This window comes from Aureobasidium pullulans (assembly GCF_000721785.1).
Source record: "Aureobasidium pullulans EXF-150 unplaced genomic scaffold scaffold_12, whole genome shotgun sequence".
NCBI classification, from domain to species: domain Eukaryota; kingdom Fungi; phylum Ascomycota; class Dothideomycetes; order Dothideales; family Saccotheciaceae; genus Aureobasidium; species Aureobasidium pullulans.
In genome coordinates, this window is record NW_021941032.1 from 588,011 (window position 1) to 602,615 (window position 14,605).

General features: G+C 42.6%; 4 protein-coding genes across 4 annotated transcripts; 1 reads left to right on the top strand and 3 right to left on the bottom strand.

Annotated features, from left to right (window-relative positions):
• Positions 1-2,554: 2,554 nt before the first annotated feature.
• M438DRAFT_366556 (uncharacterized protein) lies at positions 2,555-4,178 on the top strand (the record flags this gene model as incomplete). The annotated part of the gene is made up of 1 exon (XM_029907884.1): positions 2,555-4,178. Exon 1 carries the CDS (start codon positions 2,661-2,663, stop codon positions 4,176-4,178), a length of 1,518 nt encoding a protein of 505 aa, XP_029759378.1. The 5' UTR covers positions 2,555-2,660.
• Positions 4,179-4,932: 754 nt separating this feature from the next.
• Positions 4,933-6,288, bottom strand: M438DRAFT_43404 (uncharacterized protein). Its single transcript, XM_029910102.1, has one exon. The coding sequence runs from the start codon at positions 6,171-6,173 to the stop codon at positions 4,974-4,976; it is 1,200 nt and encodes a 399-aa protein (XP_029759379.1). The 5' UTR covers positions 6,174-6,288; the 3' UTR covers positions 4,933-4,973.
• A 39-nt stretch (positions 6,289-6,327) lies between these two features.
• On the bottom strand, positions 6,328-7,529 carry M438DRAFT_276194 (uncharacterized protein; the record flags this gene model as incomplete). The annotated part of the gene is made up of 4 exons (XM_029900836.1): positions 6,328-6,733; positions 6,783-6,945; positions 7,001-7,068; positions 7,117-7,529. The coding sequence occupies 4 exons, from the start codon at positions 7,527-7,529 to the stop codon at positions 6,328-6,330; spliced, it is 1,050 nt and encodes a 349-aa protein (XP_029759380.1).
• A 63-nt stretch (positions 7,530-7,592) lies between these two features.
• M438DRAFT_346819 (uncharacterized protein) lies at positions 7,593-8,361 on the bottom strand. The gene is made up of 2 exons (XM_029905770.1): positions 8,310-8,361; positions 7,593-8,257 (listed from the first exon to the last, which is right to left on the bottom strand). Exons 1-2 carry the CDS (start codon positions 8,333-8,335, stop codon positions 7,987-7,989), a joined length of 297 nt encoding a protein of 98 aa, XP_029759381.1. The 5' UTR covers positions 8,336-8,361; the 3' UTR covers positions 7,593-7,986.
• Between the last annotated feature and the right edge of the window lie 6,244 nt (positions 8,362-14,605).

Genomic DNA, 14,605 nt, shown 5'->3' on the forward strand with positions numbered 1-14,605 from the left:
GTTAATAAGGGTTTCGACCTACGGAAGTCTAAAGAGAAGGCGTATATTAAGCGGCATCTAAAGTCTAAGATCCTCTTCTAAGGACCTATGCCCTATAAGCAATTCTATTATTAACTTTAGTCTAGTACGACTATAAGGGGAGAGGCGGCGTAGACGGTTAATAAACTACTTATAGCATTAGAAGAGGATATACTTACTATTAATGAGGAGGCAGCTAATAAGCTTGCTTAGCATATAATTAATGCGATAAACATAGAAGAGGATAACCTAGACATAATCGACCTAGCCCTTTAAAGTAATGCTACCTAGTAATTAACCTTAGGTATAAGTAACCTCGCTAGTGCGGTAGGATAACTCGGCGTAGAGAGTTAGAGTAAGGATTAAGGCATAGATAAGATAATAACAACGGATGTTACTAGTAAGATAGATAATAATATAGGTAACGATATAGGTAGTGACGAGACACTTAATAGGGCTATCGATAACATTATCGAAGGAGGTAGAGATACTACTAAAGACGACGACGATGTCCTTAGTAACGGCAATACACCTATAGCACCTATTAGTCTTAATGCTACTACTACATCTTCTTAAAGAATAAGGACTACTAAACGATAACAATCGTAGGTCTAGACTACTACTAGAGGTTAGTAAAGAAGAGTAAGAGGAGGCGCTTTAAACTAAGCTATTAACCGTCTCGGCGGCATAACTAATGGCCTTTATAACGCTCTATATACTATTACGCGCGCGCAAGGTCGTAAATAGAATAAGGCCTAGAAAGTCTTTAAAGACATGAACTCTAGGGCCTCGTTTAAAGCAAAGTTAGCGGTTTTTAAGGTCCTCGAGGACGAGCGGAAGGTAAGGTCGTTTCTTAATATGTCGAAGGAGGACTAAGTCTAGTAGATAAGGGTAATATAGAGGCGCGTAGGCCTTAATGTTATTAATGAATTAGAGGAGGTTACTAAGGAAGCTAGTGCTATATAGAACTCTAAGAATCCATGGAATTTTAGAGCTATTAACATTAAAGTTCTTAAAACAACAACATTAACTAACTCTTAACATCTAAGGTGCCCTTAATGCGTAGGATCTCTATATATTGCTACTAGAGCCTATTAGCTATCCTATCTCTCCTCTTTATTATTTCCTTCTTCGTATTGCTATAGAGATTAGAGCCCTCGCCGCCGCCCTCGTAGTTAGATTCCGCCTCTAATTCCTAATCTTCCTTACTAAGGTTATTTCTACTATTTCTATTACTTCTAACACCGTCCTTGCTATCGTTATCCTCTTGTTTATCGACATAAGGATCGTCCTCTAGCTTAAGGAAGTTATAAATAGTAGTTAGCGCGTACACTAACCCGACCTAGAATTAGAGCAAGTACTCTACTAGTTTCCTTAATATTTTGAACTTCCTCTTAGGCTAACTAATAGTCCTTTTAATAACGTTGCGTAGATGACTATAACGTAGATTAAAGAGTTCCTTCGCATTACGAGGTCGCCTATTGCTAGTTAACTACTCTTAAAGATAATATCGTACACTTCTATACAGGTTTAGAACTACTCCTAATATAGCGATTCTAGCATCTCTAAGGAAGTAAGTCCCTACTAGTAGCTTTATTCCCTTCTTATACGCATTATCGAACACCTTACTATCGTATGCTAACCCTTACTATCTAGTAAGGACGTAGGTAAATTGTTCCTAGAAGTCGACGTAGACTATAACATTCTACGTAATGGTCTATTTCCTTATACGCTATGTCTTATGCTTAAATATAGGTATCCTAACATTTATTAAGGTCCTATCGACTACGCTAACTATACTAGCAAATAGTCTAAACTTCGCATCGTATAACTTATCTAGATTAAGGTCTCTAATTTTAACAACCTCGCGATATAGAGTAAGGTAGCATCGGAGCACCTCGTATATAGCTTTTAATATAGTCCTCGTGCTATGTTAGAAGTAGTTCGCCGCTAGTCTTTAAGAAGCATCTTAACTATAGATAAATAGGAAGATTACTACCTTCTCTACTAGTGTTATAAAGTTCTTATTACTAGTTAGTCTAAGTCCCTCTAAGCGACTAATTAGTGCTCTAAAGGTGCTCTACTATATGCGTAATATATTAACATACTCTTAAGGCCTTCGATCTAGGAACTCTATAGTTATAAACAAGCCCTCTATCTCTCGTACGTATAAGGTCCTTAGACTAGGCCGCTACGCACGCGTATATGCTTTAAAGACTATAAGTATAGCCGCTTCGATAATTCCTACCGCTTAGGCAACTACGGCATTAATAATAAGGTCATCCATGGCGTATGTATATTACTGTCGTTAAAGAGGGTAAGGTTAGATTAAGATTTAGTGCCACTTCGCTTTTTAACGCTAATTATGCTTCCCTTAGCAGGTATTCGACGAATACACCGGTATTTCGACATTTAAACCCCTCGAGGTAAACACTAGGCAGAACTTTGCTATTTAGAAAGAGGAACTGTCCGAATACCACCAAAATAGAGCAATTCTCTTTCTCGAAGTAAACACCACGCCCAAAAGCAATTCAGCAATCCGAATACCCCTCAATTCGACCGAAATACCGCCCGAGGTAAACACGACCTAAACGATTTCTTCCATCCCGCCAATCTCATTCCTTTCCGACTTCCATTGCAACATGCCACGACCGACAACGCCATCGACCATGGACCGACTCTTGGTCCAAAAGTACGACAAGGAGGACTGTCTCGCGGCTATCCACGGACAACGGGTGCCTATGGCCTTGGGCCTACCCCTTGTCCGTCTCTGCGTCGTCCGTGGGATTCGATATCATCCTGGCTTCGCAGAAGAGTTGTACGGGCTTGACCCGCTTTTCACTCGCGCGCTCAACGCACGAAGGATCATGAGCAATGTCGTGCCAGATATCCAGAACCCCAATGAGGTGCCCTACTGCATCTGGCATCCCCAAACTGCTTCCGAGTCGACCTATCGCCAACTGGTCGCCTGCTATCCACACATGAGATACCATGTCGGCCGAGCCTGTGCCGTCGCTGGCTACACAAGCCTATATCGCGAGCTCGCCATCCTCCCTGACGCTCACATCGCCGAAGAGGCGCGAGAGTGTGGAAATCTGGACATCTTCGATCATGTCATGGCTGAGCCCGCCCAATACAACGTCATGAATGACTACCTTCGCTTAGTCAACTTGGAAAACCCCGAAAAGACCTGTCTCAATGGAGACACGGCTGTTTGCTGGTCTCTGGACAGTAAGCAAAAGTTCACGACAGCTGATCCTTATAATGAAGAGGAGCACCTAGGGTTTGGGAGTCAGGGTTACTTCGAAAACGACTTCAACATCACCGAGGATATGAGCATCGACGACTTTCAATCTGATAAGGAGTTTCGCTTCGACGTCACCAGCTTGCTCTCCATGCCTCTACCACTCCACCTTCCAACAGTAGAGAAAGATCTGCTCATCCTTATGGCCGCATACTATGGTGATATCGATCGTTATGCCCGTCTTCGGAGGCCTGAGAGGATTCTCAACGAAATCGAATGCTGCGTGCACGGAATTTATCACAATACACAGTTCGCGCTCTGGTGGTCCCAACAGCAACCAAGCTCGAAATACCTAGTCATGGCCGTAAATGCCCGTCTCATCATGAACAACGTGCTGGCAACCATCACCCCGGAGACTAGCCCGATAGACCTGCCATACCTTATCTGGTACCCAACGATCGCAGCGCCATCTACATACCTTGAGCTCGCTCGCCGACAGCCTACGATGGTGCCTCAGATTCTCCGATCGTGTATTGTTGCCAACTACACGGATCTCTTTGACGTGCTTGTAGCAAATGCAGTGCCCGACTTGGCTGTTCTAGCTGAGGCCGAAGAGAGCTCTAATAGACACTATAAAGCGAGACTGGACCAGCGTGTGTTAGAGCTGGGCATTACTCCCTCAATCGAGTGTTACAAAGAATGGAAGATGTGGAGTACACGCAAGCTTATCACTTCAACGACTTCGCTCGAAAAACGGATGAGCCCACAATTGGTGGGCACAAATTTCCCGTCTCTCTACAACGGCATCCAGTGTGATGCTACGTCTGTTGAGTTAATGTCATCCCTGCCTAGAGAGTGGATACCTATCAATTCGTCAAAACCTGTCTTCCTTAACTATACCGAATGGCCTTTGTAATCAATTCTAATTCGAATATAACTGCGTTGGTTTGCTTCTATTTAAGTTGCCTTTAACATTCTTTCGGAAGCTTGCGGAGATGGCAACGTTTCGAGCCTCTAAAGCATGTTTCCGATGACTCGGAAGTTACGTTACAGATGCGGAGTCGTTGCTTTCGGTGATTGCAACATAGAACTTGTGTCGAGGATGTGACATTCGATAGGTAGGTATTCCTGGATGGTGTGTTGTATAGAGTGGCAGCGCTATAAGTGAGCTAACAAGGAAAGAGTTATACCGAATGCCTCGTTATCACAAAAGATGGTCATGGTTGACATTGACGACATCTGGTTGCACGCGAGTCCCAAGGTGAATTGCGGATTCTGAAATTACGACATGAGATGGTAAGTCGAGAACCTCTCAATACTGGACAAACACATTCCAATCCGATAGAGCATACACCACATCTTTCCAACAAGAAACCACCAAGTACAAGTACGAAGCGGCAATACGCATCTAGATATAGCATGCGAGAGACACGACCCTGTCTCAAAATCTCAAGTTCACCCGTCACCACAAACACCACGAGGTCCAAACTATCGACCAAAGCAAAAAATGCGACAACCAAGAATAAACAAAACTTCTCACTTGTTAAATTAGAGACATTACTCGGAGTGTATAACAAAGAGAACAATCCATGCCAAAGAGCCAGAACGAAGATGACGACAGAAATGTAAAGTGACATGCTGTCTCATCCGGAAGAAGCAACACGAATGTGTATATAAACTTCTGTAAATGACGAACTCCTAGATGGCGCAATTATTGGAAGCCAATCTTGGCAGCAACGTCGCCAATAAGAGGATTGTACCACGAATCTCCCATCCTGAGTGACCAGAAAGCCTCTCCTGTCAATGCCAATTGAGGATGCACAAACACGTTGCTCAGAACGGTGCCCCAAGAGTTCTTGGCCGAACATGTAAGTACATTGGTGCCCTTGCAAGTGACAGGGATATAACCATTAGCCTTGACCTTGTTGGCAGGGAAGAACATGACGGTGTAAGCCAAGCCAACCCCAGGGAAGTTGCTGTTGTAGACAGACATGATGTATCCGTATTTCTTGTCCTTAAGATAGCCGGTAGAAGGATCGAGGACGAAGTTGGGAGTGGTGGCTTGGCCATGGAGGAAGGTGGAGTAAGTATAGTAGTTGACGTAGGCGTTGGAGTAACCCTGGGGTGCGGTCGCCGAATCAAACTCGATTTCCTGGCCGTCGGCGCTTGTGCCGGATGAGGAGATGCGGAGTCTGAGGTCAGCTACGGGTGTGGCTGAAGCTTTGGCGGTGGATGATGCAGCTGATAATAAGGTAGAAGATGAAGTCGCCGATGCGGTCAAAGACGAAGCAGACGAAGACGAAGATGAAGATGAGGTAGACGATGCGGTCGAAGACGAAGCCGACGATGAAGAAGAGGATGAAGAAGACAATGAGGTCGACGACGAAGAAGAAGATGAAGTTGATGAACTAGTGGGGACGGCACTAGCTGTGGTGGTAGACACAATCGTGGTAACAGTAGTCGAGGTAGCGGCAGTGATAGTCTGGTTGATAGTGATGGTCGAAGCCACGGTGACCTGGCTAGCTGCCATTGAGCAAGCAGCAGAGATGACAGTCACAGGATACTTGGTCAAGGCAGCAGGGGTGGAAATATCACGCTTGGCGGGTGCATCGGTGGCGCTTGCATCAGCGTCAGCGGTGATGGACTCGAGAGGAAGGTACCAAGTCTGGTTGTTGTTGGAGTCGAAGACAGCTGGGACGGCGTTTGTCGAGTTCGTGGTCAAACCAGGGAAATCCTCAGACTCGTCACGTTTGTGCATAGCGGGAGCGGTGATGGTGGCGTAGGCAGTGGATGTAGCAACAGGGGCGGTTGTTGTGGTTGCGGTGACAGTTGTCAAGAGTGTCGAGTAGCCAAGGTAAGATGAGCAGAAAGGCTGGAAGACCGAGCTCAGTCGGGCAGAATCAGACTTCATCTCACCAGCTGCCTGGTAGATGGCACCATTGCGGTCACCCTTAGTAGGATCAATCCCTGTAGCTGACGTGCTGACATAGCCGTAGCTGTACTCGATGATGAGTTTGTCGCCGCTGGAGCCAAGTCAGTCTCTTGCAAGTGCAATTTGATATCGACTAAACTAACCTGCTGGTAGTAGATCCGGTCGAAGTGGCGTACTTAGTAGGCCAAGCCTCAGTGTACAGGGTACAGTATTGGCCCTGAGGATGCTTGTTGTCGTTCAGGTTGAGAATGTAAGTGTTGAAGAACTGGCACTTTTTCGCCGGTGTACCATCAGCAGACGGGTGGTCGATAGCGTACTGAGTCTGAGCATCACAGGCTGCGGCACAAAGTCTAGCATCAAAGGGGCCGGAAAAGATCTTGCTGGTAATGAAGGTGTTGAAGCCCTGAGCATCAAGAGGGGCATCAATAGCACGGGTACCATAATATATGGCATCAGAGTAGCCAGCAGGGGCGGCCAAGGTGTTATTAGTGTAGCCGTTGGATCCAGCGATCAGGACCTGAAACTTGTTGCGGTACTGTCTATGTTGAGTCAGGATATTTGGATGATGAAAACATTGATAAATCTTACCCATAGTTGTTGGCATTTGCATTTGAAACGTAACCTCCCCAAAATACGCATTTTATGTACGTGACACTGGCAGGGTTCTCGCAGCCAGATGCTCCAGAGCCAGGGTCGACACTAGGGTCCCTTTCGAAGTAGAGGTTGAATGAAAGGCATCCGCGAATAGCATCTGGAACAAACTAATCAGCAGGATCTTCAAACTATGATCTACAGTCCTAGCTTACCGCACTTAGCAGCACACTTCGCTGTATCAAAAGTACTCAGGGTCGTGAATCCAAGATAACCGTAGGCACTGTAACAGTAAGTTTCGAATTTGCCAATACTGATTAGATAGACATACCTGTTAGAAGCATTGGCGTTGGTGAATGTATTGCTGTAACCAGTAGGAACAGGGGCATTGATAGCCACAGAAGCGAAGTCCGAGTTCGAGGCAAATGCAGCAGGGGTGTCAGGAGAATAGGCAGGTGCTCCAGAAGCGCCAGCAGCCAGGGAAGTGCAGGCAGCACCTCTCTTCTCAATGGCAGTAGCGGTGGCAGCGGCGTCGGTAGCGACTGAGGTGGCCGGAGCCGTGGCTTGGGCAAGCATGGAGGTGAAATCGTAGGAGACAACCTGAGCAGTAGCCCCGACAACTGGGTCATAGGTAATCGGCTCAGGAGCAGCGAGGACCATACCAACATCGATCTCCTGAGGCAGAGGGGCGGGCATTGCCAAAGCCACGGCTGCAAAGCCTGGAAAAACGAGTGTAAGACGCATGCTTCCGAAAGTCTTCAGTATACCAAATCGAGTAGTGCCTGAGGTTGTCGAATAAACAATTCAGCAGGCACAAGGGGCTTTTATGAGTTCTGATCTATTCCCTTCCAGCATTGAGAGCTGGAAACTTCGATTCCTATCCTCGAAGCCCATACCACGATCGTGCTCACAAGGTAGTAAGGACGGTCTACCCGAGCACTCTAGCGAAGCTTGGTGTATAGTCAACTCTTGTTCATGAACCAGGAGTCCAACGGCTTGCTCAGTTCACGTCATAACATACCATCTCATGATCACAGGCTGGTAAGTGTGGTACATTACTACTCATTGTCCAGTAGGAATTAGCCGGTATAGATGGAGCCAACCACGCACGGATCATCTCCCTTCGCGAGCAACTGAGCTTGTGTACGCTAAGCATGCATGCAGGAACCTACAAGAGATGGTATGCCAGAGGGATGATCTATCATGCCGAGGTGTAAAAGTGTGACTGACTCCGGCGACCTTGGGTGTAGTGTAGTCCGAACCGAGCGACGGATAGCGTTGAGGCTCCCGCAGCCACGTCGTCGGTTTTCTCTTCCAAGCTCTTGCGATACGATGGCCGTACGAACTCTGAATGGCTTCTGTATTGTGACATGGCTGGTAGGGGCTTAAGGAGAGACACAACAAGAAGCGTCTTAGAACGATGCGATGGTAATGATGGGCATCGGAGCGATCCGCGGGCTCGACATCCGGCACTTGATAAAAAGTTCAGTCCATGTCAGTAAACAAGACTAAGAGCTGGCATACCACGGCACAGGCATAGCTTCCGGCATCGACAAGAGCGTGAAAGTCGCGTTCGTGACGAGTGGTTGAAGTTGCCAGAAGCTAGTCAAACGGGCATGCAGGATCTTCGGTGCGGGAGATTTTCAACACTTGTGGCTTGTCAAAGTAGGCACTCCCTTAGCGTCATCGCAATATTTTGCATCGCAGTCATTTTGATCATGTTATTGTCGATAGCTCTTGAATTCAAACTTCGTTTTATGCTCTGTCACGGTTATCCTTGACGTCAACGTCCCTGATGCACCTTGAAACCTGTAAGGCAGAAGCTAGACCCTATACAGTGAGACATATCTTGTGTATGTTCTCCAAACCCTTTTTAAGCAGTAAGCTTAAGATTTATAAGGTTTGTTCGACAGAAAATGGGGGCGTATACATAGTTCAGCCTACCCGGTTCCTACATAAGCGTACCATGAAAAGAGATTACCTATATTAAATCACAGGTATCCAATAGACTAGTAAGAAAAACCATGGTATTAGAATTTTCACTACGGTATTAGCTTAAATACTATAACGCTTGTTACGTAAGCTAATTATCTAATGTACAATAAGGCATAGGCTAATAGGGCTATTAATACACCCCCTAGAGTTGTAGTAGATCACTCTTCCTTAACTCTATTAATCTAGTCTATTAGTCCCTAAATCTAATCGTTAGAGAGCTTAAGTAGTTTACGGTTCTTCTTTAGGACCTTAGCAACGGTAGATAACTGTTCCTTAGTTAAGGTAGTACTATTACTCTTTCCCTATCCTTTAACTAACTTAGGCTTATTCTTTTCGCTAATAAGGAGGTACTACTTAATCTCTCTATAACTATAGAAGCTCTTATAAAGATCCTATACGGCAGCTATAACCTTAGGCTATTAGTTATTCTTAACTATCTACGTAATGTTATCGACATCCTAAAGATAGTCTATAGGATAGTAGTCCTTTCTAGTAGAGATATAAACTAGAATGTCGTCGATATAGGCGAGATTTCTGTTAGTAACGATATAGTCGCCCTTAGCCTTTACGTAGGTAGTGCTTTTAGCGACTATACATAAACTAGAGATAATGCGTTCGCGTAGTTCGTATGCCTAACGTTTATCCTTATAGAGATTATTTACCTTCTTCTAGTCCTCCTTTTTCTTTAGTTCCTTTACCTTCTTCTTATCTTTAGTAAGGATCTTCTTAGGATAGCCGCCCTTATAAACCTAAGTCTTCTTAATAGTGCTAGTATTAGTAGTCTTCTTACTCTTAGTAACCTTAGCTCCTAGCTTCTTAGGGGTATCTTAGGTAGTAGCTATGTTATTGTAGTAGATAGATAAACGGTAGGTCTTAAGTTATTGTAGATAGTGTTACTACTCGTAGAGACTTAAGGTAGAGCGCTAAACGATAGGTCGAGATGTTAAGTTAATTAATTTTCGACAGGTCTAGAGATAAAGTAGTTAAATAAACGGTAGGTCGTCTTTTATAGAAGATAGATGTTACTAATTTCCGACGCCAACGAAAATTAATGTTATTAGTTAAGTTACATAGCGCTTAAAGATTCCTTATTAGGCGCGTTACGAGTTTAGAACTAAATGTTCTAAGCGCTATTGTTATAGTAGCTAAACAATAGCTATTTTATAGTAACAATAGTAATTATAGTTTACTTCGAGATATCGCGGTGCCTTTAGTAGATGTTTCTACTCTATAGCGCTTATACGATTATCTTAGTAAGTTCCGTCGTAGCATTAGTAGCTATATCTACTAAAGTACGGTGCTTGTAGTAGACGTGTCTACTACTCCCTTTTAGGTCCTAATAGAGGATATTTCTCCTAGAATCCTATAGGTGTAGTCGTCTTACTACGCTTCTAGTCCCTATCTAGTAGTCGAAGACGTATTTAATTAATAAAGCGCTAATAGTTTTATGGTGACAGTAGCTTTATAAAGCCGTCTACTAGTATAGAGTTAGTTTCGATCTACTTTACTCGTAGAGAGCCTTCTTAGTATTTCTCTCTTAGCTAGCACTACTATATGTCGACATGCCTTATCTTAGTGTCGATTCTTATACCGGATTAAGTAATGATCCGTAGAGTTTGCTAGTTATCGTAGTATAGGTAAGTTTGCGTAGATAACTAAAGACTAATTTGCTTAAATAGCCTCTCCTACTATAATAGCTCTAATGCTATATAACTAATAGCGTAGAGCTCTACCTTAGTGCTCGATTTCGTGACTACTATTTGCCTTACTACCTTCTAGTCTACTACACCCCCGAAGAGGTAGAAGATCTATCCTTTAGATGACCTTCTAGTCTCTTTATTATCTACGAAAGAGGCATTAGATGCGCTAAAGAACTCTATAGTATTAGGTCCCTCTAGGGAGTGATCTCCGTATTTAATGCCGATCTATTTGTTATATAGTAGGTACCTTATATAGTAAAGTGCTGCATTTACCTGTTCCTTAGTCGGATTAGTAAGATACCTTACTAGTTATAAGACTGCGAAAGCGATATCTAGTCTTATCTATACTGTAGCAAAGTTAAGTAAGCCGACGATACTTCCGTATTCCTTTACTCTTATAGAGGAGACTTCCTCTATTAATCTTACTAGCGTAAAGTTATACGGTAGAGGGGTGCTAACCCTCCTTCTATAGTCGGATACGTTATACCGTTAAGCTATCTTCTTAATGTATAACTCTTAAGTTAACTATAACTTCTTCTACTTGCAGTTTCTAGTAATCTTAATACTATAGAACTACTCTATCTCTCTAAGAATTCTTATCTTGTACTTGCTTGCTAGCTTCTCCTTAAGTTCGATCGCTTCTAGTTTATGCTATTTCTAGTAGGCGATATAGATATTATCGACGAAGAAGAAGACGAGTACGTGTTCGTTAGCCGCTAGGTAGTCTACGATTTCGGTAAGGCCTAGTTCGTGTAGAGCTTTACGTAGGTCCTTATACTATAGCATTAGTAATTCCTTAAAGCTATATAGTGCTCTTACGCACTTTAGTAGCTTGTTCTTCTACTTAAAGCCCTCCAGTAGATGTAGGTAGATCGGTTCTAGAAGTATAGAGTTTAGGAAGGCGTTTACTACATCTATCTATATCGTCTCGAGGTCGAATTAGGCAATTAGTACTATTAGGAAGCGGAATATACGCGCGGATAGGGTCGCCGCGTAGGTGTCGGAAGTAGTATCCTATAGATCCCCTCTTACGTAGAGCCTTACTTTCTACTTCTCGATTAATCCCTCTAATGTTAACTTATACTTCTATACCTAGGTAAGGGGCACTGCTCGTTGTCCTCTTACCTCGCTTTTATCTACCTAGTAGAAGGTGCCTATATCTATTACTTTCTAGAACTCGACAGTTAAGGTAGTTATCTATTCCTTCTTAAATTTATAACCCTTTATCTCCTTCTATCTCTATAGCTCTAGTAGTTCTCTATAAGTATAGTCTTTGTCTTCTACTCTTATAGTAAAGACTTACGCTATTATCTTCTTAGCTATAGGCTCTATTACTCGTATAAAGTTAATAAGGTATTCTATTCTACGAGGCTTCTTAAATATTAGTAGTAGTTCTTCCTTAAGTTTATCTATTAGGGGTCTATCTTCGATAGTCCTTTATATTAGTAGAGGGAAGACTATCTTATAGCTACCTTCCGTGCCTTCGATGCGAGGTTTAGGGTATTATAGGTAATAGTAGACGTCTTCGTATTAAGGTATATGTCTATCGTATAGCATCTCTTCGTCTACTAACTCTACCTCTTCCTCTTCGTGCTAGTTATATGCTAGCGTATCTTCTATATAGCTATCGTAGTTCTATAGGACCTTATCTATTCTAGTAGTCGGTCCTACCCCCTAAGGTCTCGTAGATTAGTGTACCTTAAGTAGGTCGTTAAATTAGAATTCTACTAGAGTAGTAGGGTATTCGATACGAATATTTAGATAGTGTCCTCCTATAGCGTAGCCGATATCGAGATTACGCTCCTTCTCGTACTTTAGTTTCTTATTAAACCGAACGTCTCGTATATAGATAACTTTCCGTTACAAAGGTATCTAGATCTAGTAGATGTTATAGCCTTTAAAGCTAACTAGGTACCCTAGGTAACACCTTATATCTAGTTTAGCTCTCTTTAGGAGCTCCTTTAGGCCTATCTTATACGCGTACGCTCGAGAACCGATCTTATAGATGTACGATAGTAGTAGCTTCTTTCTAGTAGCTGCCTTAAAAGGTGTCTTCTAGTTTAGAGATTTCGTCGGAGTTCGGTTTAGTAAGTATACTACCGTAGAGACTAGTTTAGGCTAGAGACCTTCGGGTAAATTGCTTTCTAGTACGAGTAAGCGCGCTACTATAGTAATCGACTTACCTGCCCTCTCTACTAGATCCTATTCTACGGTGTAGGGTACTATCGGTTTCTAGTAGATGCCGTCCTTACGTAGTTCGCTATAGAAGATTAATCTATACTTAGGGTCGCTATCTATGTTAAGGATATAGAGCTCTCTACCTATTACCCTTACGAAGCGTTAAAGCTCCTAATATGCATTAGTAAGAGCTAGTTAATTTACTGCTACGGTGTTCTAGACGAAGTATAAGTTCGTATCTACGTCGTATACGTATATTATATACTTATCTCTATTAAAGGCCGCATTAAATTCTACTATGTCCGTAGAGACCTCTCTAAAGGGAATAGGCATACGTATATTAAAGCGTCCTCGTCGAGAGATAATCCGATGTCCTTTTAATTAGGTATATATGTCGCATTTATAAGTTCGTAGTACATTATCTTTATTATTAGTGCTACGGTTAACGACGGCTCCCTTAGTTATTAACTCGAGTTTGCTAATCTTCTTACGGCTCTAGTGTCCTAGTAGATAATGCTACTAGTATGCCGATAGCTTCTACGAGAATAGCGGTTATTAGCTGCTTTACGCTATAAATACTACGTTATAGCGCGCCTCCTATTAATAGTTACGATAGGCCTCGTTCACTAGTAGAGGCTTTCCCTTATAGTCTATTAGCTACTCGTTAATGCCTACTAGTTCTCCCTAAGGTAGAGTATAGAGGTTAAAGTAGGGGAGGTTATCGCGTCTCTTAATCCTCGTAATAGCGACGTAGTCTTTATCGTACTATACGTCGGTCCTCTCGTCGAGACATAACCTATGCTACCTTATTCTAGTAGATAAGACAATGTTCGTATAGAATCCTAGTATATAGTGTACGTCTTATAGAACTAATTCTATAGTTCTACCCCCTAGTATAGGTAGTACTAGTATTATACTACCGATAGCGACTACCCTTAGTAAGGTGTTACCTATAGCTACCTAGCTACCTCTTAGTATACGCGTTACCCTAAAGGCTACCTTAGTCGGCTCGTTAATAACGTAAATGTTAGAGCTACTATCGAGCAACTACCTATCTTCGTTTGTTTATTTAGATTTAGTCGACATAACTACTAGTATACCTACAGAAATAGGAGATTAGCTACGAGTAATTAGGCGAATAGCACTATTACTAAGAGGAAGGCGAGATTTGTCGTAGGACTTCTTCGGTTACGTAGCGTCCTTTCCTAAGGGAGATATCTTCCCTTTTACCTTATTATCGATAGCGATAGCTACTAGATCTCCTTAGTTAACGCTAATTCTTCGAGAGCGCTCGTTCTTACGTATATACTCCTTAAAGTGCTTAAGTTGCTTACGCTGCTTAGGTGTCATTTCACCTAGAGCTAGCCTCTTCTTATAGATAATAATTAGGTAGTCGGAGATACGCGTATAAGCCTATTCCTTAGGCTTTCCTATTATCTTACTATAGTTCTAGGGGTCCTTTAGTTTATCGTCCTTCTACTTATTACTCTACTACCCTTAGAAGGTAGCATTAGTAGATAGCTTTTCTTTAACTATAGTTGTATTCGTAGACTTAAACTTTCCTAGGTTCCTACGGAGGAACTCTCTAGACCTATCGAGTAGGTCTAGTAGATCTACCTTATCTTTATCTACTAATATACGACCCTAAGTTATATCTACTCTCTCTTTAAACATATAGTAGTAATCTTCTATAATGCCTTCGAGTAGAGGATAGTTTTCTTATATAAGTCTATTATATAAGTTCTCCTACTTAACGAAGAAGGTTTCGAAGTTATTAGACTTCGGGCCTATTATTAACGTCTTATAGAGTGTTCCTAGTATCTTTCTCTTAATTGAAGCAGATAGCTTAAATCTCTTCTTAATGTATGCCTACTAGGAAGATAGAGTTGCTAGAGTGTTGTTTATTTTATAAACTACTACTAGAGGGAGCGTTCTATTAAAGTACGC

Excerpts from the sequence above, each read along its gene's own strand:
- M438DRAFT_43404 (XM_029910102.1), bottom strand. The coding sequence starts at position 6,173 with ATGAAGTCTGATTCTGCCCGACTGAGCTCGGTCTTCCAGCCTTTCTGC.
- M438DRAFT_346819 (XM_029905770.1), bottom strand. The coding sequence starts at position 8,335 with ATGCCGGAAGCTATGCCTGTGCCGTG. Across the intron at positions 8,258-8,309 it reads GAAGCTATGCCTGTGCCGTG|TGCCGGATGTCGAGCCCGCG; the intron begins GTATGCCAGCTC and ends CTTTTTATCAAG.